This window comes from Dasypus novemcinctus, chromosome 11, assembly GCF_030445035.2.
Source record: "Dasypus novemcinctus isolate mDasNov1 chromosome 11, mDasNov1.1.hap2, whole genome shotgun sequence".
Classification (NCBI taxonomy): domain Eukaryota; kingdom Metazoa; phylum Chordata; class Mammalia; order Cingulata; family Dasypodidae; genus Dasypus; species Dasypus novemcinctus.
In genome coordinates this window covers 41,345,926-41,372,896 of record NC_080683.1, presented here as the reverse complement: position 1 = coordinate 41,372,896, position 26,971 = coordinate 41,345,926, and the positions used below count along the sequence as shown (strand labels likewise).

The window sequence follows — 26,971 nt, the reverse complement described above, 5'->3', positions numbered from 1 at the left end:
ACAACTGAAAATGGGAGGATTGCATCCAGCATCCAGGTGGAATCTGAGCCTCCTCTTGACATAAAGGTGCAATGGACACAACCAATCCAGTGTCCACATAGAAGAGGTGGCATTGGATTGGGAAAAGTGGACATAATGGACAAAGGGTATGGGGAAAGGCAGGAAGAGATGAGAGGTGGAGGAGTCTTCGGGACATGGAGCTGCCCTGGATGGTGCTTCAGAGGTAATCACCGGACATTGTAAATCCTCACAGGGCCTACATGATGGAATAGAGGAGAGTATGGGCCATGATGTGAACCAATGTATATGAGGTGCAGAGGTGCCCAAAGATGTACTTACCAAATCCAATGGATGTGTCATGATGATGGGAACGAGTGTTGTTGGGGGGGGGGGAGAGGGGGGGTGGGGGGGTGGGGTTGAATGGGACCTCACATATATATTTTTAATGTAATATTATTACAAAGTCAATAAAAAATAAAAAAAATAAAAAAAAAAAATAGAAAATCCACAATACTGACTATGATCAGTCCCAATAGGTGCTAACACTTGTATTCAGTATATAATATGTTAGTTTGCATAATGGCTTGAAGTTAAGGCCTTATAAGACTATGCTATATCATAATCAGCAAGACAGCTACAGAAAGAAAATCAAAACCATATCATTCTAAAGCAGGGCAATCAGTGAGTTTAAAACAAAACACTTCCCCAAACAAACAGTCAGTATTCTTACTTACAAAATAATTTAAAAATTAAAAATATAGTAGCTGCTCTAAGAAGATTTCACCAAAAGTGTCCTTAAGCAGGACTTCTAGTCTTTGGAAATATTTCAGTCATAAGAAACCACACATAATAATTTACTGCAGTTTTATACTCCTACAGCTGAAAGGAACATTAAAGTAATTGAGAACCATCTGACTTCATGAATGAGAAATTAAAGCCTCTGCCAGGCAAAGGTCAATATGGGACTTGAACTCAGGACTCCTAATTCCAATGCCAGTTTTTTCCAGTATATCAAGTTGCTTGCATCCTCTGGGTCATGAGTAAAATTTTCTTCATGTTTATCAAGTTGACTTAGAAGTAATCTCGGGGGTATAATGATGGAGGAAAAAACTTCTCTATTTTTCTGAGGATTGAGGGGAGGGTGTTAGACATAAATGTAAAATATTAATTTTAAGAAATGAGTAAATAATTAAGATATTTACAACCATAGTATAATGTTAACAACAATAATAAATCATATTTGGTCTGTAAGCAAAGTATTCATTATGACATTTGCACATCCTAGGCAACTAGTAGCCCCAAGGGATAGAACATTACAGTTCCTTCCCCTAATGATATTTTGAGCACATATCAGGAAGTATCTCAAACCACACAGTAATATCTTTAAAATAGGGATTACCTTCTGTTGGGTTTCAGGAAAGATATGCATGTTAAAGAAGGTGATAACCAATTAGGATTGTTTTACCTCTATTCCTTAGAGACCATTTCTTAGAAAAATGAAAAGTTTTCAGCAAAAACTTCTTTTAAAATGAGTGAAATTTCCAGAAAGTTGTGAAAATTAAGAAAATAATATATATGCTAATAATGAAGTAATGCAAAGAAAGATATGATGTGTTCTGACAAAAAGTGCCACTGTATTTATCTTACTGGCTAGAGGTAACGTATTTGGATTTTAATACCTTAAAAAGAATACTGATAGAATGATAACCTAACTAAAAAGACAGCATCTCTTAAAAGGTGAAAATAATAATCAGAAATAACGGCTATTTCAAATGACTGTAGAAAGAAAGGGAACAATTAGCACCAACTGTCCATCGTGTTTTCCTGGCATAGGGATCAGCGTAGCTTCCATTCCCTTCATACCCTGAGGTGTAAAATCAGTACCTGACATAGCTACAAACAAAAGCCAACTTAATGAAGGTGGAGTATCTGGTCTCTCAGAGACAGGAAGGTGTCAACTGAACAAATAATAGGCATTCCTGGCTGTCCAGTTAATGAGAAGTCAATGAGAATTTCCCTAAGAGAATAGTTTGTTTTTTGTACTGCCTTCCTTATGGTGAGCATTGCCAGCATGGCAAAGCCAGGGAAAACCAGTAAACCTATAAAGTAATGCACTTTTTAAAAGTACATGCAAGTATTTAATGATATAGTTGTTTTGTGGAGATATGGAGGCAGGGAGTGGATCTCATTTATTCTCGATGACTCTTCAAGTAGTTCTAGTGGTTTGTTATCAAGAAAAATAAAGACTACAATGAAGCACATAAATTTATTTCGTAGCATATTGAGTAACTGATAATTTCATTGTACTGCAGCTCAATTTGATATATTCAGTATTCTTAAAAAAAACATAGTTTATAATTTTGCAGTAATATCTATGTCTCAATATATAAAAAAACTAAAGGACAAAACCAAACCTAGAATAAGGTGGGGATTGGGAATAAAAACCCAAGATTACCAGATTTTTGTTGTTTCTGTTGTTTTAATTACTAAATAATAAGGAATTAAGGAATATAAGGCAAGAGTAAAATGTAAAAAAGAATAGACAAAAATTAACAAATGTTCACAATTTCAGTGCTCATTAACTGAAAAGCAAGAGAACATAATTGTCCTAGAGAAATTTCATCTTGTAAATGATATTCCAAAAATTGAATATGATGTATATTCAGACAGTGAATGGTTTTTAAAAATTTAATTACTGATTACAATGGTTCCAGGGATAATTCTTCAACCAGCTCATAGCTCTCCTACTCTTAAAGGAAAGCCTCTTCTTTAAATATGCTATTTTGGTAGAGCTGAAGTGAGTTTTCCAGATCATATTTAACAAGACCAACCTGTATTTACTTTTTGCTTCTAAAATGAAATGGCTTAATGGAAAAAAAATCTATTTTTAAATATCAAGAACTGGCTTCCAAACTAAATCTTCCATTCTGAATACGCATGAGGCAGGGTTTATGAAGAACTTCCGTATTTACAAGTATCATTAGGGCCTCTGACTTGCTGAATATTTTCCAGGAAGAGAAATATGATACAAGATACATTTCCTGAGAGTGAAGTGAGAGATGCTTGGAGTTTATAGTAAGTCATTTCTTTCCCAGCTGACATCCACCATCACCTGTCATGTTGCAAGCAATTTGGCTAACAGGGCCTGGAGGGTGAGTCTGAAACGCCTTTTCAGGGCTGGGTGATGATGTTTGAGTTCCACAGCCACAGAGATTCTGAAATCTTAGCCTTTTGTGTTTTCTGAGGGCATTCAGACAGATAGGCTGTTAATGGGAGCACGAAGCTTGTATGACTTTAATAATCACAGGCCTGTTACGATGAGCACTTGTTCACTGTGGCAATGGGATGGCCACCCATTTCAAGTGATGTCATTTAAATGAAAAATAAACAGATAAAAGCTGAATTAGAGAAGCTGCTCTTCATAAATGGGGCCCCTTTGAAGGCTAACTTTTTCAGGGGTCCCCTAGCCAAGAAAGATCAGGAAATCCTGGATCAATCCACCCCTGACCCTCAAGAGGGCCTCTGAAATCTGAAGTGTCCCTCCTGGGTCTCGGGGCTCAGTTTCTGCTTCACGATCACTCAAGAGGTCTCAGAACTAACTGACAGCTGTGGTTTTCCCAATATCATACGCTCAGTGGTTGTTTGTTTGTTTTTTATAATGTAACACTAACACTATTGTTCTTACACCTTCACTCTCATATGAATAAAGCTCAAACCCTGGCAAATTAGGCCTTTCAGAGCATCATCCCAGCTAATCCTTTCAGCATCTTCCGCCTTGACATTCTCTCTCTCTCTACACAAAATTTCTTTCATGAAGAGATTCTCATCTTCAAATGATCTCAGCCTTTAAAATAAAGGGCCTATGACCTTGAATTGAAATTCAGAAAAACATTATTCTTTTGGGGGGGGGGCGTGCTGGTACAGGTGTGATATATTTATTGAGTAATATACACTATAGTGTGAACTCAGTAAGGGGCGCGCGTGGTGTTCACCGACTGACAAAGGGATCCAGGGAACAAAAAAGGCTAAGAACCACTGCTTCAAAACCACCCTGACCCTCCCTCTACCCTCTAGACTGTGGTCCCCTGGACTGTCTGGCAAATTCTTCCTTACCTTTCAAGTATCAACTTTTCACTTTCATTGTCAAGCTTTGGCTTTCATCTGTGTTCCCTGAGTTTTTCACACAGATATCTAAAAATTCCTACTACTTTCCATAATAGTTAATTGTTGACATATTTGTCTTCTGAGAGAGACTGGAAGTAACTCGATGGCTGCTACTGTATTTTTATCCTTAAATTCTGAGTACCTAACACATAATAAATATTCAATAATCATTTGGGAATTGAATGAAATACTTTGTTAGCATTCCTCCTTTCACTGCCATCAAGGTTGAACTTAGAAACAATAGTAGTAATCCATCATATGATATTTTTCTCTATAGAGCTCATCTAAAAGCAAAGGGATTTTTATATTCTTACAGGTAAATGAGCAGAAAGACAGGCAGCATGAGTTTAACTGAGGGGATTACTCAGTATCCTGATCTACATACTTGGAACCCCACTAAGGAAGGAGAACCAAAAGTTGATAGAACTGAGGCACTGTGCTTACTGTGCCCACAGCCTGGGAGTCCAGAAACAGAGAGGGGGTCATTGAACCCTCCTGCCACCACCTCCCAAAGCACATACACATGCCACTCAACCATAACCACCGGGCAACTCTGGCCTGTGAGGGCTTCAGACAAGTAGCCATGAGCATATGTTGGTGAGATCCCATGAAGCAGCGCTTTCATGGTCGGGACTCCAAGCAAAGGCAGAGGTGGGCCTTGGCAAGATTGAAACACAAGAACAGAAATATACTTGTTCTTAAACGTCTGTGCACCTTTCCCGGGGTTCCCAGAAATAACAAGAGTAGCCTTTAAGAGGGAGTTGTAGTTCTACAGCTGTGCACATAGAGAGTAAGAGGCATAATGATTTAGGCACTGATGTTGATGTGACATCATTTGACCCCACATACTAATGAGTCCTGGGAACATTCAGATTATGCAAGTCAGAATGAGATCAGCATTATATAAAACTTATGGGAAAAAAAAAAGATGTTATTGGACCAAAAAAAAGGAAGGGAGTTTGAGGACATTAGTGAGGGCTGCATGGAGAAGGTAGGGTGTGTATTAAGCTTTCAAGGATATGCAGGGCTTCAATTGGCAGAAACGGCAGAGTATGACAAATAGAGCAAAACAGCTATACAACGGCAGTTCAGTAGAACATTTAGGCCATTGGTATTGGAGATAGGTCACCAGCAACTTTGAAAGAGAAAGTTCCATTGTGTTCAAGAAGTCCCAGTCAGATTAGAATGGGTCAAGAAGACTGAGAGGAAGTAAAGATGGCCAGGAACAGTATTCCTTTGAAAAGTTTGTAAGTAAAGGGGACCCTCAAGGGAAAATCTTTCCAGAATAGGGAAAGATTAAGTAAATTTGTAGACTAAGAGGCCGGGATACTGTGGTGAGGGGCACTGAAGACACAAGAGCAAGGGGAATCACTGGTGGATTAAGGTTTTAGAGGAGGCTGGCTAAAAGAGGATTAAGAGCACAAGTGAAGGGGTTAATCTTTGAAAGCAGAAGCATCCTCAAAGGAAGAAAGCTCTAGAAACACAGAAATTCAGAGTTAGAGAGAGGAAGCTGAGAGCGTTCAAATAATAGTTAATACTTGACACAAAACATCTGGTTGATTCAATCTCATCTTCAACCAACCAGATGTTAATTCTGCATGGCACCACCACACGTGTCCATATTAATTAAATTTTTCACTCAACTTCAGATCATTTCCAAATTACACAGATATAACCATAGTGAAAGAAATTATTAAAGTCAATTATTTGAATATATTATTCTTTTGGTTAAAATTATAAAAATTCACCTGAACTGGAATAAATGTATTTCTGGAAATGTAAGTACTAATTAAAGTGAGGCAATGGACAAGGTGAACCATGCTTATGTGAGTCACATAAAATAACACAAACAGCTTTTCTGCTACCTTACATATTTCCTTAATCTTTTTTTTTACAGTTACCATTAATATCATAGCTATATCATACTATCCTATTTTTTTTTGCCTGAATAGTGAGGATTAGACTATGCAATGCTATTTTATGAAATATAGAGTCCTATCAATTTACAAAAACCTATACAGTTTTAAATGTGTATAAATGGACAGAGGTGATGGCAACACATTATAGTGAAAAGCAGCTGATTTATTAATAGGACTGTGGCTGTAAAGGGTAGTCTATGGATGTAAATGTCGATTGAAAGAAAACTAGAGAATAATCTAGGGACTGAATAAGACAGTGAAGTAATGAGAAGTAGATGAGAATTGTGTTTAATAGTACAAATGCAAGAATGTCCTTCTGTGAACTAAAACATATATGTCACTATTGCCAGGTTGTTGGAATGTGGAGGGTCTGGGAATGTTGAAAAGCATGGGAAAAATACAATTAACATAACCTATGGCCATACTTAACAGCAATACTGTAATATTCCTGCATCAATGCCAAGGATGTACTGTATCAATAATAGGGGAGTATGGAAAAAATATGCCAAATGTATGTTTTTTACCATATTTAGTGCTAAGAGTCTGATATTATCTCATAATCTGTAACAAATGTTCCACAATAGTGTGGTGTGTTGATAAAGTGTTGTTGTATGAGAATTCTATACATGTGCATGGTTGTTTTGTAGGATCACAACTTCTGTAATAAAAATATATTTTAAAAAACTATACAGTTTTTATGCAGTTGTTATAAAGTTATTCTTAAGCATTATATTATATATATATATCTCAAAACATCGTGCACTACTGTAGTCAATTCTCTAGCTAATTCATAAGCTTAAGGTCATGTTTTTTGTGGGTCTATAACCATTATAAAAGCAATATATTTGCAACCACCAAAGGTTAATAATTAATTAATCTTCACAGCATTTTTATGGGTCAAATAAGATTAAGGACAACTGAAGTATGTGCTTACATGCTTGCTTGCTTTTGTACACACTGAAAACCTGCAGTGTACATGCCACAGGTACATACATACAACCACCACCCAAACAAAAGCTCTCCTGTCCCTTACAAGATTTAATTCAAATAAAAATAAAAAAATAAAAAAATTTACTTTATTGAATAAAACAATGGGTAAATATATTTTTAAAATCCAATATATAATCCAACAGTAGATGTAGATTAATCAATGCCTATCAAATTTGCTCAAATAATTACCAAAATGAAACACCTCATTACCATTATTTTGTAATGGCATTTGCATAAGCAGCACATTTCACTGATACCTCAAAACTCTCACAGTAAATGACACAGAGGCATTTTACAATAAGATATCCTTGAGCATCAGAGAAAATCAGACTGTCTTGCCACTTTTGATATGGCTAAAGTAGGTTGTCAATGTTTCTCTAGTTAGCAATTAGCTCATATAACATTCAATAAAATTCCCTGAATCTTAACCTCCCAGAGCCCCATCACTTGGTTCATTACATTCCTTCACCAGGGATGTCTTCCCTCTCCCCAGAACCCTATCCACCTCGGACTCTGTGGTCCCTTCAGTCTTTACAGCCCAGTTCAAATCCCACAGTCTCCAAGTTTGTTTGTTTGTTTTCATCATCTCAGCTATGAGCATGAAAAGTGTGAACATGAAAAGTGTTAAGTGTGTATTTAGGGTTATAATTAAGTTTGTTTTCATTTCATGTCCCTAAGGAAAGATATCACACCCTTCTAGGGACAAGAACCACATCTTATACTATTGTCTGTGAACTCTTCCCTGTTAGATCTCAGCAGTACAAATGAAAAACTACTCTTTTTCCCTCAAAAATAAGAAGCTCTCATCTTTTCCTTACAAAGTTTACATATAGTGAGGCTAGAAACATTAATAATTGTCACTTATCATTTCATTTTACTTGTACTTATTTCTTGTAAATGTATCGTTATGCATATATTCTCTAAAGGCAATAAGGAAGGCACAATTATTTCTTACTGTTTATAATTTTGGATTCTTAAACAAATGAGTCAATTTATGGTTTCTCCTTTTACAACTCACCAGAAACACAAATTTTAATTTCACAAGATTTCTTCTACTAGCATATGTAGGTAGACATTAGACATAAAAGTCTTCTGTGTCTTTTACATAAAAGTACAAGCATTTCTCTCAGATAACAGAATAAATGTTAAAATCCAAGAAAAAAATTTAAAGTGATATGAATACTGATCAATTACTGATATACTCTATTTCCCCCCAAAACAATACTGAATTTTATGAAATCTGAAGGATGTTAAATTTGATGTCATAATACTAAAGGTTTCCAAAACTAGCAAATGGAAATACTAAACTGATAATATTACACATTATATTGCATTTTGCTTACCATTTCTTTACTAAGCAATTAGTTATTGGTACATGTTAGTTTAGCATCCTGAATATTCCAGGAGATAAAAATGTTCTTTTAGTTGTAAAGAAGTAATTATTTCCATGAATTCTTAAAATATGTATAATGATAATCTTAAAAATTTGTCCTATAATTTTGCTAAGTTGTATAACTTAAAGAAATCAGTAATTTTATTTTTTTCATTTTAAGAAGGTATAACTTAATGATTCATCTCACATACTTGGTATGTCAAACTATAATTAAGGAAATAAAGTGACAACATTAAGAATTATGTTTAACAGTCAGTCAATCTCATAAAAACAGCTGGACAATTTTTAACTAAGTCACATTTCCTTATTTAGGAAATTTCCCATCTACAAAATGATAGAATGCCCCAAATGAAAACCCAAGGGATGTATAAATAGTCATTCTCTATAGCTTAATGGAATTGTGAAGTAATCCTTTTACTATTCTCAGCAATTAGAAGCTTCAGTATCAGAGTTCTGAACATAGTTTTGGATCTCAGAATTTAACTGGGAGTTTTGAGAACTTGGAGAGGATCCAAGGAAGAGCAATAAAAATGAAACATGTGTTAGAGAACAGGCCCTTATGAGGGATGGAATGAAAATATTGAAATCAGTCTTTTGTGAGATGCTAAAGGACATTTAGCCTTCATAAGAGAAGGGGTGGTATTTGAGCTGCAAAACCTATGAATGGCAGTAGACAATCTGTCTGTTTCTTTGCAGGTCAAAGCTTTTGCTTTTGCTTTGTACCAAAGCTTTTGCTTTGTACCATTTATCTCTCTGGAGGATTCCAGGGAGACAAGACTAGGCCTGCATTCATTCATTAGTGTAAGCCCAGAGACTAGCAAAGTGCTTGGCTTGTACAAGGACTCAATAAACCCTTGTTGAATGAAAGAATACACTCTAGGTTAGGCTGCATCCATTTTAAAACACCCCACTGCTTCTTATTCACTTATGTAGTAAAATAAATAATTGTAAGCAACTTCCGCGGCTCTTAGCAGCACACCTGTACTCCCATCTTGAGTGTGTTCTTTCACTGTGCATTAAATTCTCTTGCTACTATATAGCTAGTCCTTGAATTTTTTCCCATGACTGTGCCAAGAACCATCCTACACTAAGTTGAAGCCTTTCTTCAAGACCTTCCAGGGCCTCATCAACATCAGACTTTGGTGACCACAAAGGGACAGGAAAGTCAAGATGGGCCTAGCAGAAGACCAAGACATGGGTAACTAACTCTCCATACTCACAGACTTCCCCCTTGGGTGCCTCTTAAAACATTGGAGCACTTTCCAGCTGGACAGCCTAAAACAGAAAAAATTAATCTTTTTCTGTAATACTGACTGGCCCCAATATAAATTGGAGAATGGAGAAACATAGCCCCAAAATGGAACACTTAATTACAATACCAAACTCCAATTAGACCTTTTCTGTAAGCAACAGGAAAAATGGTCCAAGGAGCCTTATGTTCAGGCTTCCATGGCACTATATCAAAATCCTGACTTTGGAGGGAGCTGCAGTTTATGTTATGCTCATACCCCTCTATAAAAGCCAAGCAGGGTGAAATTGTCATATAGAAATCTGAATATAGAAACTATAGGGGAAAAGAAAGTTTTCCTAGGCTCCTTGACCTACCTACCCCCCACCCGCACCCTGGTCTTTTCTTTGAGAGAGCTATGGGGGAAGCGCTAGGTGAGATAAGATAGGGAAATCTAAGTTTAGCTTAGAACTCTGTCTACTAGGCTTGAAAATTAAGAATGATAGGGACAGAGGAAATATTAAAGAATAAACCTTGGTTTGCATAGTTTGCTCTATTATTCCCCAATTTTAACCTTTTAACAGCCTTGGAATGAGACTAATTATTAATCCAACTACCAAATTGTAAGTTTAAAAAAAAGCCCTTGAAAGCTCTGGAAGGGTTTTTCTAAATTATAACTGAAACAAATTGAATAATTAAAATATATTCCAGAGACTAGTAGTCAGTATGCTTTTGAAATTATTCACAATTTTTTAAATATTATGAAAAAGAAGTTTTAGTCTCCTATGGAAGAAAAGAAAAAAATCATTTCTTACATAAATTATAATTGTTTTAATTTTATTCAATTGGGTGTAAATCTCTATAAATTTATTCAGGTGTTAATAGAAAATATTAGCATTATCTATATATTAAATCTTAATGATAATAAAAATTGTAAGTTTGTGTTTAATGAAATTAAATTAAAAGAATATAGATCTGTCCTGAAGTGAACGTCTAGTTTTTACAGAACAGACTGAGGAATGTGAGATGAGACTTAAATGGATATAGAAAGCAGTAAAAGGCTTGTGAAAGTAAATTTCGTCTGTTAAAGGTGAAATGTGTCTTAGAGTGAACTAACTAGTATACGTAGTTAGGAGTAGTTATGGAAAATTTGTAAAAGCATTTTTGTAAACTGAAGAATTTCAATATAAATGGCTGATTCCAGGAAGCCATAATTAAGTAGAAATCTGAATTGATATTGATAACAAAAGATAAGTTCCTAACAGAGAAATCTGTCAGAGGCCACCTCAATCTGCACATTAAGGTGGTGGTAGGCAGGAAGATAATCTTGATTCCACTGGAAATCTTAGATTTTCATAAAATAATTGGAAAAATACTTTTTCCCCATACTGCTGAAGTAAAATACTTGTGTATTAATATAATCTTAGTAAAAGTGTAAAAGTAAAATGAAGCAAAACTTCTAATACAAGTTGTAGTTAATGATCACTAGAAATAGCTTTATTTAAGGAAATAAGGGCCCAGATTATAAGCTTTTGCAGCAGTCAAATTTATTCCTGGACTCTGATCTCTAATTATTATTTCTAAATCCTGAGATGCTTTACTCTTTGTATAAAACCTGATAGCTCCCTAGAATTTTTAAAGTACCTTTATGACTCCTGGAACCCAGAGTTAGTTAGCCAGCTCTTAAAGTTCTGAAGAAGCAGCCCTATGACTACACAAAAAGAGTGTCCATAAAAGAGCTGCCACAGGGTGGTACCTGACTAAGGTACTAGGCATCCCCATTAAATAGTCTGACCTGGTTCATATTATACAAGATTGTAAGACCTGTTCATGGCTCCAACTGCATTTGGTGCCTTATAGCAGTGGGCATGTGCACAAAACCAACATACCCTTAAGGGACTGGCAAATAGATTTCATGCATTTAGAACAGGCCCCAAATACCACACATGGTGTTTCTCCATTTGAGTTATTGGCATGGTTAGTTAGTGCGGCCCCTAGAACAACAAAGGGCTCTGCTACATCACCTGTCCCCAAAGTGGATGGAAGCACATGGCCGCTGAAGACTCCTGTGGTTTTGCCTGCAGGTGATGACTCAGTCTCCTTAGCCTACAGTGGCCACTGCCTCCAGATGGGCTCTGCTTCATAGTGCCAGAGGGAGCTATGCAACAGGCCGGTGGAACGCTGGAGCAAGCTGTCCTGTTCTCACGAGGGCTGATGGTATACTACAGTATGTCAAATGCACAAAAACATATGACAGGAGTCATACTTGCCAGAGCAGTGTGAGTAGAACCTAAAGAAACACAATTGGCTTTATGGCCTGCTCCAATGGAGGGTTAATATGAGGTTATTATAAGCATTATTCTCGCCTACTCTAAGCAAATGTCTGTGGAAGAAAGTTCCACTGTTATTTTACTCACTGGAAAAAACCATCCCCTCCAGGCACCTGTTAAACATTTGTGCTTGTGCCCTTAGCCTTCCTTTCCAGATTCACATGGCTTCTTCTAACATCTTCCTTGACTGGGTGCCACTGTAGCAACTAACCGTCAATGGAACTGCTGGATGTGCCATCCTGACCCGCACCTCACTGATGAAGTCCCTATTGGTAACATCTTAAACACATCTACATGGGTAGAAGGCACAGCTACCACTCACGTGTTCTTTCGTACAGCCTTAATAGTTGAAAATAATTCAAGCCCTGGTGTACCCTATTTCTTTCGGGTACATCTCCCTTTCTCAATAGTAAACCTTGTTTGCTGTCATTGCCACTGGTGTTATAAAAACAGCAAGCCAAATTACCAATAAACTAGGACTGATTCCTCATCCATCTGGAGGCTGTAAGATCTGTTCACCTCTCCCTCACTTGGTTCCTTCCCCTCCTTGCACCATTAGTTCTGGTCATTCTACTTTTAATCTTTGTGGCCTGCTTATTCAACCTACTAATAATTACATTTGTATCTTCCAGTCTTCAACAGCTTCACATTAAGATGATGGTCATGCAAGGATTTTCTCTAGTCCCAATCGTGAACCTCCCAGCTGATTCTCCCTTGGGATATTTAGATTTAGTAGCCAGAGAATTCCACTTCCATAATAGGTAAGGACAACATCCCAATGACAGCATGAAGTAGTTACAGAAGACAGATCGTCCTCCTTCATCACCCCTTAAGAATAGGGGATGGAATTCTCTGAGGGGAGAATGAGGTAGGAGAAGAGAGGTAAGTCGGCAATGGAGGAGGACCAATGGAAAAATTATCATCACAGAATACCTAACCTGCAGTAGAAAATCACCCACCCAAAGCCTGGTGCATTCAACCAAGGTCTACCGCCAGAAGATACCAGATGACAAAAGTCCCGCCCATCACCTGATCACCACATGCTCCAACTACCCCTCCTTGGACAGTTCCCACTCCAGTCAGCAGGAATACAGAGCCAGTGAAAAGCAGTTTTCAATCCCTCTTTTGCATAAAGCAAGGAGGGCTTATAGAAGAACTGAGCCTTTATAAGGCAACTTTCTGAACTTAGGCGCGACTCCTACAACTCCCATGAGTACGCCCGTACTCCCTTCTTGAGTGTGTACTTTAGCTTTACATTAAATTCTCTTATTCTCAGAAGAGAAAGACAGAAAAACAGAGATAGACAGATAGATATTCTAAGATACAGTTTCCATTTTTTAATTGCTACAAGTTTTTATTAAAAAATAAAACAATAAATTAAAAAAAATAATATCCAAAGCTGCTGAAGATACTGGGAAATAAGCAGCATAAATGGATAAAATAAAATAGACATATAATCAATACTTTGTACTAAAATGAGTTAGCGATTCTACTTTTATCTACAAGTCAATACTTTGAAAACAATCATAAACACGGGGGAAAATCTTTCCTCTATGTTATAAAGTTATTTATAAAAGTAAAAATCTGAAGGTAACTTAAAGGTCCAATGGTATGAATCATTCAACTGTAGCAAAGACAAAGTACAAATCATGTCACAATATACATACAACTTTTCACACATTTAGGATTATTTCCAAGTCAAGGGGCCAGTTAAGGAAAGAGTGTGTTGCCCCATGCGCTGGTTAATTTTATGTGTTGCCTTGGCTAGGTTATGGTCAAACACTGGCCTAGTTGCTACTGTGGCAGTATTTCATAATGAACTAGCATCTAAAAGTAGTTAACCTTAAGTAAAGGAGATTGCCCTCAGCAGTGTGAGTAGGCCTCATCCAATCACCTGGAAGTTACAAGGGAGAACTGAGGGTTTCGAGAATCATAAGAAATTCTGTCTTGAAACAACATGTTCCACTCCTCCCTGGCCTCCCCACAATCTTGAATGAAAGACTTCAACATCACCCCTCCTGGAATTTCCAGTCTTTGACTGCCCTGTGGAATTTGGACTCATCAGTCCCCACAATCACATGAGCCAATCCCTTACATCCCTTAACATTAATTGTTAAAATGCTAATATTAAGAGATTTGCTATATATATACTGTATATAGTCATCTAATATTTATATAATAACAATTAAATAATACATAATAATTATATAATTATCTGGAGGGACCATGGCAATCTGAGATTCAACAAGAACAACCTTTGAAATCCCCACATTAAGTCAGGTTAAGGCAACAAGTGTGCTCAATAGATACCTGATCATCAAACTCGTTAGTGCTCTTCCTACATGATCTTACCTGGAATATGCCAGAGCAAATTCAGGCACAGAAAGCACTCCCAATTTCCCCAATAAAACAGTATCTGCCTTTTCCCATGCTGACTCTGCAAGGCGACTTATTTACAAACATATAAATAGCTGCAACTTTACTCTAGCCTCATTGAAAAATCAAAATGGCCTCATGCAAGAGAAGCGTCCTAGCATACTTGGCCCAAGGAATGAAATGTAAGTGGAGATGAGCCAAGCTACTTGACACTCGCCAGTCAGCTCAACCAGATGCCCTCCAGTTTCCTGTAGTGGAGGTACCAGGGTTCTGCTCTGTAGTGCCAGAGAATTCACTTATACTGATTACTCAGGGATTGCACAGTGGTTTAGAACCAAAAGCCAGAAAACAATTTGTCATGGCTTATATTTGTGATTACACACGTTCAAAGGGAATAGCATTGCCTAAATGTGGCTATAAGTTTTCCAATGCAGCTATTAAAATAAGCTAGGTCTTTTTATATTCAGGTCCAATGAATTTTGAAAAGTTTTCATTTCAATCCTTCTGCCACCTGGCCAGAATTACAAGGGTTTAAATTGGCAGGAATAAAGTGTGAAGAGATTGTGCACTTAATTTTTTTACTTGAAGCAACAGAAACTATTGCGTTCCTTAAATTCATTAACTAAGTTTATTTACCACTAGTTAAGAAACCTCTAAACATTAAAAAAAAAAAGAGAGAGAGAGAGTTCTGTTAAAGAGAAATATTGTGCTTCTTGGCTTCTTTTCAAGATATGAATACTCAATTGTGGAACTGCTCTGCCCTAGGGGTCTAATGCCCGACATGTGAAGCAATCAAAACAGCAGCCCTTCGGAGCCCAGGTCTGTTGAAGAGCCCAGTGTGACAATCACTCATTATAATCCCCTAATATCAAATTATTCTCTTCCTTACCACTCTTGTTCCTTACCAACTAAAGAGCAGTTTATTTTAAAGGAACCATGTCATTAAACTAAAATTACCTAATATACCACAAAATAGAAGGTCTAAAAGAATCTCAGACAAAAAGTAAGCTATAAAATCTTATAAATAAATTGTTGTGCACAAATGAACCTAGTTTATACAGAGCCGCTGGGAACACACAATGAGATGACCAAGGTAATTTCCCTTTGAGTACTCATAAAGTAAGATCCTCAACAATCCTGTCTCATAACTTAAGTATTAGGCTACCCATCAGGAAATAAAAACATTCGTATATGTTTTCACCCAAAAACATGTGTGTTGCTTATTAAACCAAACAAAATTTCAGTGTTCTTTTTTTTCATTCTGATATAACCATACACTGGAATGTACATCTTGAAATCAAAGAATAAACATCATGATCATTTATGCTTTCTGCTTTTCCAATGAATCGGTTTTTCTAATTTTCTATCCATCCATCCTCAAATTACCACCAACTATATGGAGAGTTATTATTGTCTTGTATAGCTGATCAATTTAAATGGCAAGTTTTTTTTTTTTTTAAATTTCAGGTTCATCAGTAGAAAAAGACAGGTAAAGACAACTTCAGTAAATCCATTTTGAAATAAAAATGAGTATCAAGACCAAAAATAAAAATTACAAAACAGTTTACATTCTCTCTGTACCCTACACAAAATATAACACATTATCACATAAAGGCTAAGTTATTTTCTGTTAATTTGTCATGAAAAACAGTAAATGTAGAAAATAAAATTATAGAAATAATAAAATAAATGAGTTGTTTCTTAAGCTTTAAAGCCTACATTTTAAAACCTAATATTAATTATATCTACTTTAAACATAAATGATATTTCTTCAAAAATGGATTTAATTACTTTTCTCTAAGGATTATACTTCTATGTGTAAAGTGTATTTTCACTATGGAACAAAGATCAGATTACAAAGATTATTATAAACAACAAATACACAAACAGCACATTTACCACAGCATTCAAGTTACATGACACTATCAAGAAAGTTTTCTTTTTAATTTTTAAACAAATTATTTGGCATCTCCTTGGTAAATTGTCTACATAGTATTAGTAAAATGTGAACAAAAATTATTATTTTACTTACATAGTATCTCTAATAAGAAGTGCACTTCCCAACTTGAAACAGGTTTTATCACCTTCACAAAATGCACGCCTCAGAGAAAAGCTCTCTCCTAGATCAAAACCTGTGAAATGTGACAAATGATTTAGTCCAGCAAGTTTTGTTAAATTAAGTAAACTCACAGAGATATTGATTTTCAAATGGGATTTTTTTGTTGTTCTTATCCACAGACTTATTTATTTCAAATAAAATCCTGCTGTTTGGAATCTGCAAAATTTCTAGATTTCATTTTTCTCCTTTGGGATACAGGAGAATGGAATTTACTCTGCACATAGACTATGTAACCCTCTCTCTAGAGGAAAATTTGCAAATACGTTTCAAAAGACTCAAATATTGATATTCTTGAGTAGTTCATTGTGGGAGCTCTGATACCTAAAGTTAAAAAATTAGTTAAATATATTACAGTACAGCCATTCAACTGAAAACTAAGCAGTCTTTAAAGATATCATGCTTTAGAAGAATATATAATGATGTGGGAAAATGCTTGGATTTAAAATACAGTATATGTATTATGATTACGTGTGTGTGTCTATGGGTTATAGCAGAGAAAGAAAGAGAGGGAGAAAAAGAGGAAGAAAAAGGAGAGGAAGAAAGAATGAAAAAGATGGATTGAAATGTTATAGCAAAATTGTAACTGTGACTTTATTTGCCTGGTAAGATATTCTTTCTCACAATTTTTAAAAAATTTCTACCATGGATAAAACTTTTACAATTTTAAATATTTTTTTTTCTCCAAGAGGTTGGAATGTTTCTGGTCTTAAACAATATAGAACTCTGCTCTCAGCGGTTTTTCTACATCATCTTTGATTTTTTAAAATATGGATGCCATCATCTTAAATTGTAATGTCAAAGAATCATATACAATGTATTGCACAGCTGGTGATAATTTTATATAAAGTGCTTCTTTGCAAAGAATTATAATGCTTACCAGAAATTTCAAGTCTGCCTCTGTTGCCTTGTGTAAGCAGATGATTTTCTGTTCTTAAGACAGGACAAAGTTTCTCTAATATTAAAAAAAAAAAAAAGAGAATTCGCACTACATTTTCCATCAAAAATTCAAAATTTTTTTCAAATAAATTTGAAGAACACAATACAATGAAAATAAACTTTTATTAAATTTCTGTAAAATAAGGATATTATCCACTTTATAGTGTGTTTGTGGTTACATGTAATAATGCGTTACACATGTCAGTGTATGTAAATTGCTTAGTATGTAATTTGATAATGTATGTAAAGTGTCTGAAACACAGTGAGTGCTTATGTTAGCTATTATTATTCTAACACTCTAATTTTTAATATATACTTGACATTAGGAAATTAGGTGTAACAGGATAATTAAATTTTCATATTCAAAGTAAAATCTTGTATTTTAAAAATACTATTACTATATTTTAACATAATATTATTTTATAAGGAAAGGACATAAACCTCATCTACACTGTTATCATAATTACTGACTTTTTTTTTCTTTTTTAAGATCCCAAAAAGTAAATGTCATCTATTTCGATGGCAAATGAAAACAAAAACAAACGATATAAAAACATTGAGCATGTATTAATTGAGAACATACTGAAGCATTTAGTGATAGTCAAAGAAATAAAAGATAAAGTCAGTTTCTGCACATGATGAATTTACATATTTAATACCATTACAACACACTAATACGGGTATGTGCATACATTAACTTTTTATTTTGGAGGATGTGTTTATACCTAATTCTAGGTTTAGATTCTAGGAATGCAACTGTCAATTCAGACAAAATTGTTGCCAATTTTCAGACTACGTCATGATAGCTATACAATTGGATACATCTTCTTAAACTAAATTGAAATAAATTTTTGGCATCAAGCAATCAAAACCTTACCTCTTGTTTAAAACTCATGTGTGGAGTTTAAGGACCTAAAAGTTTTAATATAGAGGGGAGATAAACTGCTTAAAACCAATTTGATTTCCAACTCTGTCAAAAGTGAAAATTGTCAATTCTCCAGCTCAACCTCTGAGCTCATGAGCCCTTCACTCAACAAAAATATCACAAACCTGAGCGATGTTGACAGGATATCCTCTTAATATTGTTAACCAGGATAACAAATCATATTCTAAAGAGTGCTACCAATTAATCTGTTTTAAAAGTAAAAAATAAAATAAAATAAACTGAAATCCACATTTTTAATATACAGAGTTTGTAAAAGTAAGTGTAATTATAGCACTGAAGACTTTTAGAGATTACTGAGTTCCTTGTAAATTTCTGCCTCAGAAATTGTAACATGACTGTGAGTCCTAAAGAACAATAAAATCATTGGATAGTTTGTAAACATCACAAATTGTTGATCTGAATTCATACTAATTTTTTATAAAAATCTGGCTTATCATCCAAGACCTCTGCACTGAAAACTACAAGGCTTTGCTGAGATAAATAAAAGACCTAAATAAATGAATTTATGGATAAACCAAGTACTTATTATACAGGAAGACACAATGTTATATGTGTGTGAAAACCAGCCGGTTCTCAAATTTATTTGAAACTACAAAGAAACCAGAACAATTTATGCAAAATTGAAGAACAAACTGGAGAACTTACACTATCAGTTATCAGGAATTCTTAAAATGTGCTATTCGTGCAAGTATTGATAAACAAATCAGTGGAACAGACCAGAGGGCCCCAAAACAGAATCATGCACATACAGTCCCATTATATCTCAAAAAAGGGCCACTACATTTCAGTGGAGAAAAGATGGTCTTTTCATATAAATGGTGCTGGGTCAGCTGCATAACCATAAAGAGAAACAATGTTTCTTGACCCTAATCTCACACCATGTTCAGAAATCAATTAGATGGATCAGAGACCCAAATGTGAAAGCTAAAACAATAAAAGTACATGGAAGAAAACATAGGAAATTGACTTCATGACTTGGAGTAGGCAGAGATTTATTGCAAGGGTCTAGAAAATAGGAATCATCCAAAAAAAGATGGGTAAATTGGATTTCAATATAAATTAAAACCATTCATCAAAAGACAACATTTAAAAAGTGAAAAAGTGGGAAACGGACTTTGGCCCAGTGGTTAGGGCGTCCGTCTACCACATGGGAGGCCCGCGGTTCAAGTCCCGGGCCTCCTTGACCCGTGTGGAGCTGGCCCATGCGCAGTGCTGATGCGCAAAGGAGTGCCGCGCCACGTAGGGTGTCCCCCGCGTAGGGGAGCCCCACGCGCAAGGAGTGCACCCATAAGGAGAGCCGCCCAGCGCGAAGGAGGGAGCAGCCTGCCCAGGAATGGCGCCGCCCACACTTCCCGTGCCGCTGACGACAACAGAAGCGGACAAAGAAACAAGAAACAAGACGCAGCGAAGGGACACAGAAAACAGACAACCAGGGGAGGGGAGGGGAGGGGAATTAAATAAATAAAAATAAATCTTTAAAAAAAAAAAAAAAAGTGAAAAAGCAAACCATAGACTAGGAGAAGGGGTTTTCAATAAAATTTTCAATAAAATTATTTCAACAAAAGATCATGTCCAGACTACACAAGGAACTCTCACAAATAAGTAAGAAAAAAATTGAAAATAAGTAAGAAAAAAATTGAAAAAGTGCAAAAGACTTAAAATAAGCATTACCTAAAAGAGGGTATTCAAATGGCCAATATGCATATGAAATTCTGCTTAGCATTATTAGTAATTGGGAAATGCAAAGTAAAACCACAAAGAGATACTATTAAATGGTTAACATTAAAAGACTGACAGCACCAAGTGTTGTTGAGAATGTGGAGCAACTAGAACTCTCCTATGCTGCTTACAGGAGTGGAAATTAGTGCAATCATTTTAGAAACCTGTTCAGCAACATTTATCAGATCTAAATATACACATACTTTATGGTCTGGAAATTCAATGAACCAAGAGAAATAAGTGCAAAAAAAATGAATACAAATAGCGACCAAAAGACAAAAAATATTTATAGTAGCATTACTCATAACAGTACCAAACTGGAAACAACCCAAGTACTCAACAACAGAACAGATGAATAAATTGATGTATGTTTATACAATGAAAATTGCATAGCAATGAAAAAGAATGAACTAGTGATACAACAGTGACCTGGATAACTCTCACAGATATAATATTAGGTGAAGAAAGCCAGTCTCAAAAGAATTATATATATATAATTTGTCATAAATACATACATACAATCAATATAATATGTATAATTACAAAAATATGAAGTTCAAGAAAATGCACAACTAATGTATGTGACAGAAATCAAGGTAGTGGTTATCTTAGTAGGGTGTCAACTGGGAGGGAATACAGGAAAGCCTTCTGGGGAGCTAAGAGTGTTCTATATTTTATCTGAAGGGTAATTAAATAGAAGTGTTCACACATATGTAAAAAATCATTGCACTGTACATTTAAGATATGTTCACCTTAGTGTATGTAATGCATACCTCAATAAAAGGGAAAAAACAGCATCTCTATGAGAAAATATTTTAAGCTTATAATGATTCTTGAAAAACTAAAACAAATTACTAAATTCTCATCTAAATTTTTATAATGAGTTTGACTACATATACCTGTAATAAATGATATCCATTTTATTTTATTTTATTTTTTAACGTTATATAAAGTCTCTTTTTTTTTTTTTTGGTTGATTACATAAATGACATCCATTTTAAATTCCTCATGAAGTATGTAGAGAAGTTCCAACAGATGATTGGCAAAACAAATCTAACGAGAATAGAAAAGGATTTTCCACTATGACACTTTAGCAATGAGGAGGAGGTGTGCCAAGATGGAAACAGTATTTACCTTATTTAAATTCTTCCAAGAACTTAATGAATATAGGATGGATCTGTGACTAATGTGTCAACTTGGCCAGATAATTTTGCCCAATGTTTGGTCAAGCAAGCACTGGGCTAACTATAATACAAGGACATTTATGGACTTTAGTCACCATTCACTTTACTGCAGTGGTAAATCAAAGATAGCTGATTATAATTACATCAATCAGGGAGATTGGCATCAGCAATGAGTGATGCTTAACCCAATCACTTGAATGCCTTGAATGGGGAAGTGATTCCAGCATGAGAGAGAATTTCCCAGCTTGTCTTTGAACAGCCAACATCTCCCAGAACTCATCAAGAACCTTCATTGGACTTTCATTGCAGCCCCTGGTTGCAGCCTGCCTGTGGAACCTGGACTTGTGCATGAGAGACTCTTATAAAATCACATACTATTGACAGATATCTCTTATTGATTCTGTTTCCCTAGAGAACCCTGACTAATACAGTATCAACGTAATAAAACAGCACTTTGAAATGCATGGTATTCAGATTTCCATCATTATTTATGAAACTATTTTCCTACTAAAAATCTTCAGTTGAGAAAATCAACGGCAGTTTCATATCTTTAGAATAGGCACTATGTTGTAGAAAACTGTCATAAAAATAATTAAAACTGAAAACTATGTGGTACAAGAATAAAGGCACAATAATCTGAAAGCATGAATCTTAGGGACCTATTGTATAAAGATGTCGTTTCACTATAGGCAGGGTTCCCAGCTCAGCAGTTTGGCACGCTGTCAATGGGCCCTACTTTGGAATTTATGCTCCCCAGCATGACAGAGTTGAACTCAGTTGTGGTTTCCCTATACATGGCTCTTCTGCCCCTTACATTTGAATCGATAGTTAGTACTAAAGTCGATAGGTTTATGTCCAAGAGACCTAAACCTTTGGGCTTTTCATGTGCCAGTGAGGCCCTGAATCTCAACAGAGTTGCAACACCCACTCTCCAGTTCACTGAACTCATTCAGGACAACAACAAGGAAATGATGATGGGCAACGACCATTCCAAGGAACAGAGAAAGTCTACAATTGAGCAAGATAGTTCCATCCTTCTGCCCCATGGGATCTATGCCCCCTCTCAATTAGAGGTGGAATGGGCATCACTATCCCAGAATCCTCAGGACTGGGGAATGAATGATGGACTAGAGACTTACTATTATTCTACTATAGACTTATAGTTATTCTAGCAATGGGAGAACATTTATCATTGAGGTGGAGGCAATGGCCACCGGAGTTTCTGAAGAGAGAGAGAGGGAAAAATAGGTGAAATATGGAGGCATTTTTGGGACTTGGGAATTGTCCTGAATGACATTACAATGACAGATACAGGCCAATACATAAATTACCATAAACTACAATGTAAACTATAAACCATGCTTAGTGGCAATGCTCCAAAATGTTTTCATCAGTTGTAAAGAATGTATCACACTAATGAAGAATGTTGTTAATGTGGGAAAATGTGAGAGGGGTAGGGAGTGAGGCATATGGGAATCCCTTTATTTTTTATGTAACATTTATGTAATCTAAGTATCTTTTAAAAAAATTAAGTGAATACTTCCAGCTTAAAAAAAACTAAAGTAATTAAGACATATGATATTGGCTAAAGATTACAGGCATATAATAGAAGGTCTGTAAATAGACCTACATATATATATATAATAAATTGATTTTCAATAAAATTCCAAGGTAATTTCAAAAAAGTGTCAAGGCTGTAGAATTGAGTATCGTAAATTGGATATGTTAATTTTTTCAAGCTTTGACACATACATTTTAATGTGCTGTACTGCACAATTTTTGAGTAACTGTGAAGGTATATTGAAGACCTACAGGCAAGACATAATATCAAGCCAGGTAGAGACCATCATCACTTCAAAGTCTTCCTGAAAAGACCTAGTGCTTCAGAAGCCATTATTAAACTTTCTCCATAAAAGATGCTTTGTTTGGGGATTCTTAATCAACAGGTTTTTTTGAAAAGCAAATGCAAAAGCCCTTTTTCAAATTCTTTCTAAGATGTTGTTAGTGATTGTTAAACCCACTTTCCTTCTGATTTGGCTAAAGGTCCTGGGTAGCTTAAAGAGCTGTGAAAGTTATTGCAAAGAGGCAAAGGAAACAGAAGGGATGGCAACAAGGTCATATTTGGGTATAACATATTTTTATCTAGATTGCCTACAAAGAAAATATACATTATTTGATCTTTTCCCCTTTCTCCCTCCAAAATTTAGAATTCAGAGGACCTAAGAACAAATCATGCAAGAGAAGTTATGTGACTCTCCCCTGACCCCACATCACACAGCTCCTCAGAGTTGAAATAAAACATTTCCTTAGACAGGTTTTTTCCCCTTTGTATTGAACAGTGCTTCTCAGAATTATGTTTTAAACAAAATAATAAGAGTACCTGTGGCAGTTGGAGATATTTATGAATCCTAAAAAGAGAAAGATAATGTTTGTAAACTAATCTATTCTTCTGGGTGTGATACACTTTGACTGCATTAAATTCAGCTGAGCTTTCTTTGATTGGATTACCTGTTAAGATTGAGTTAGGGTTTTTTTTATTTGACCACATTAGTAACCTGAGTCACACCACCTTGGTGGGTCTGAAATAAACATCACTCACATGGACAGAGAGATACGAGAAGACACAGCAGATGAGAGAACTTTGTCATTTTTGATCCTGCTGTGTGAACAGAAAGCAGAAGACTCAAATAGCTAAAGTCCCAGGGAGAGATGGACCATCTGCCTGGTAGCTTACAGCTGACCTTGGAAGGAGAGTGGACACTGATATAGGAAGCCCTGAGAAACAAGCACTATGACAGCCTATAGATGAGATCAGGAAGAAGTTGGGCCCATGAAGCCTCAGAGGAAAAGGAAGCCCAGAGGGAAAGGCTGAAACCCACAGAGATCACCTACCATCTTGCTTCAACACATGGCCTCTGACTTTAGGAGGAAGTACCTCTTGTACATTGAGTTGGACTTTCCATGATCTTGGGAATGTAAGCTTTTACTCCAAATAAATACCCTTTATAAAAGCCAATAGATTTCTGGTACTTTGCATCTGCATTCCTTTGGCAGACTGATATAGTACCTAAGAAACTCTTTTTATTCATTAGCAGAACTGCATTTTGCTCCCAACCTCAGCTCTAAACACATCCCTTTAAAAAGAAATCTCCCTTACACACACATACACACACACATCACATTTCCCCCTCATCTCCAAATCTTTGTGCTATGCTCCCTATTATATTGTTAACTATTCTTGTCTTAAGATTAAATTACATGGCCTTTGAAATATATTTCTTACCAATGTTCTGGTATTTTCTATATTCATTATAAAATTATTTAATTAGTATTCAGTTTACTATAGTTTCACCAAAAGCATGTTGAATTCTCACTTTTTCACATTTTTCTCACTATTCACTGAAGGTATGTTTAATTTCCTCTTTCTCCTTTCAAGTAGCTAAGAAGTCCACACTATTCTTTTAATTTTTCACTAGGCAAAGCAATTGATTGAATATCTGGAAGATTTGTGTATGTTGATGAGGCCCATACTGAAAAAGGACTACTCACTCTCCATGGCCACAGGTGCTTCCTGCTTAGGAAAAGCCAGGAGGTGAGATAATTCCTTGTTTACTACAAAGACAAATGGGGAAAATCAAATTTAAAGACATTATGAAATATAATTGTAAATGTATGACATTAAGTTCTTACAGTTCATTGAAGGTTCTTAATATTACTGAAGCTATGTATACACTACTGATTGCAGGGAAAGAAAACATAATTTTCTGGTGAAGATGTAATTAATATTTTAACTTTGCTAAAGTGAATATATTTTCACACTTTTATACTTAAATAACAATATATTATGAATAATACAGTATCATAATATCTGACTAACTCTAAATTAAGCCTTGCTGAGAGGTCTTTGTTAATGAAATGTATAAATTCAGAAGCTTGCCCATTCACATGATATCTGGGTATATTCCAGAATCCCATGCAATACTGGAATATACTTACATTAAAAAGCTATTCAGTGTTTATCTGAACTTCAGATTTAACCGGGCATCTTGTATTTTATCTAGCAGATCTACTAACATGCCCTCATTCTATGAGGCCAGTTATGATAGTAGCTTGGATTTAGAGTTGACAGTGAAGATGGAAAAAAGTAGAAGGAATTGATATACAAGATGTGATAATGATGTGATAATGGATTAAGTGCAGGGAGGAGGGAAAAGTTGACTTCCAGGTTCCTGGCTTGTTTAGCTGAAGGAATAGTTTACTGAAATGGACCTCACTAGAGGAACACAAAGAGATTTGGCACAGAGTAAATTAATTTGTGGTGGGAGAGATTAGAAATGTTAAGTTTGAGGTGCCATTAGGATAATTAAATGGCAATGTTACTGAGTGAGTGATTAAAAATACAAGTATACATTCACAAGTAAAATGTTATAAATAGGGGGAGCATAGGAGAGAGGGGGGCCGTTGGGTATATGGGCATCCCCTATATTTTCTATGTGACTTTTCTGTAACCTAAATCTCCTATGAAGATAAAGCAAACACAATAAGACACTGGGGGAACATATGGAAGAAACTGTCACCATACATAAAAGACAACAAATCTTATAGTGATAAAAACACAATGAATAAAAATTCTTTATTTTTGTATTTTATTTATTATATTATTATTATTATATTATTTTCTAGTTACTTTTACTTGGTTAATTTTTTTGACTTTGTTTTTGGGTAGGTTTTGGATCACAGAATCATCACAAGTGTGGCAGGAGAAAGTCACTGGAGTGGGGTGTTGGTGATGGGAGATGTGTGGGGAGGGGTGCACCTGGGGCACGCCTCCAAGAGATATGAATATGTTCAAGTGTTCATGGGGTGTTTTCACAGTGAGTGGAGGCCTACACAATAACCAAAAGAGTACTGAATTCCCAGCCTGGGGAGTCCTGCTACATTCTCTGATAGAGAGGCAAGAATTCCCAAGTACATGGGCAGTGCCTAGTGAAGGAGGACAGACCATTACACCAGGACCTTGATATTGATGATTGTACTGATGAACCTTTTCTTGTGAAACTGAAACTTAGCCTAGTATTATATACCACCTAACAGCTACTTCCTGAAGCCTCCTTGTTGCTCAAATGTGGCCTCTCTCTAAGCCAAACTCAGCATATAAATGTATTACCATCCTCCCTGGCATGGGACATGTCTCCCAGGAATGAGCCTCCCTGGCACTAAGGGATTATTACCAAGCACCAACTAGCAACTGGAAAAAGGCCCTAGACCAAAAAGGAGAAATTAAATACAAATGAGTTTTTTCATCGCTAAGAGATTTCAAAGTAAGTCAGGAGGTCATTTCAGAGATTATGCTTATGTGTATCTCAGCAGGATCTCATTGACTGACACAGTAAATGGAGCCTCAAACAGAAGAGTTCCTGAGGGCTCTAGAGACATCTAGACACTATAGGCAGGGCAGACAATCTCAGGAATTCGACACCCTGTAAGTGGGCCTTACTTTGGAATATATGCTCCCCAAAGTAATACTGTTAGACTCATTTATAATTTCCCTACACATGGCTCTTCTACCTTTTTATTTGGGCCTATAATTAGCACTATACTTGTTAATTATATGTCCCAGAAACTTACATCTTCGGACTGTTCATATGTCGGTTGAACCCTGAATCT

At 35.8% G+C, this 26,971-nt stretch overlaps 1 protein-coding gene across 1 annotated transcript in view; it reads right to left on the bottom strand.

Annotated features, from left to right (window-relative positions):
• COL19A1 (collagen type XIX alpha 1 chain) overlaps positions 1-26,971 on the bottom strand; it is a 376,839-nt gene that overhangs the window by 331,379 nt on the left and 18,489 nt on the right. Inside the window, exons 3-4 of the mRNA XM_023585875.2 lie at positions 17,397-17,471; positions 16,433-16,532 (exon numbers count right to left, since the gene is read on the bottom strand). Of these exons, the coding sequence (XP_023441643.2) occupies positions 16,433-16,532; positions 17,397-17,471 (175 nt within the window). The remainder of the gene's footprint in view (positions 1-16,432; positions 16,533-17,396; positions 17,472-26,971) is intronic.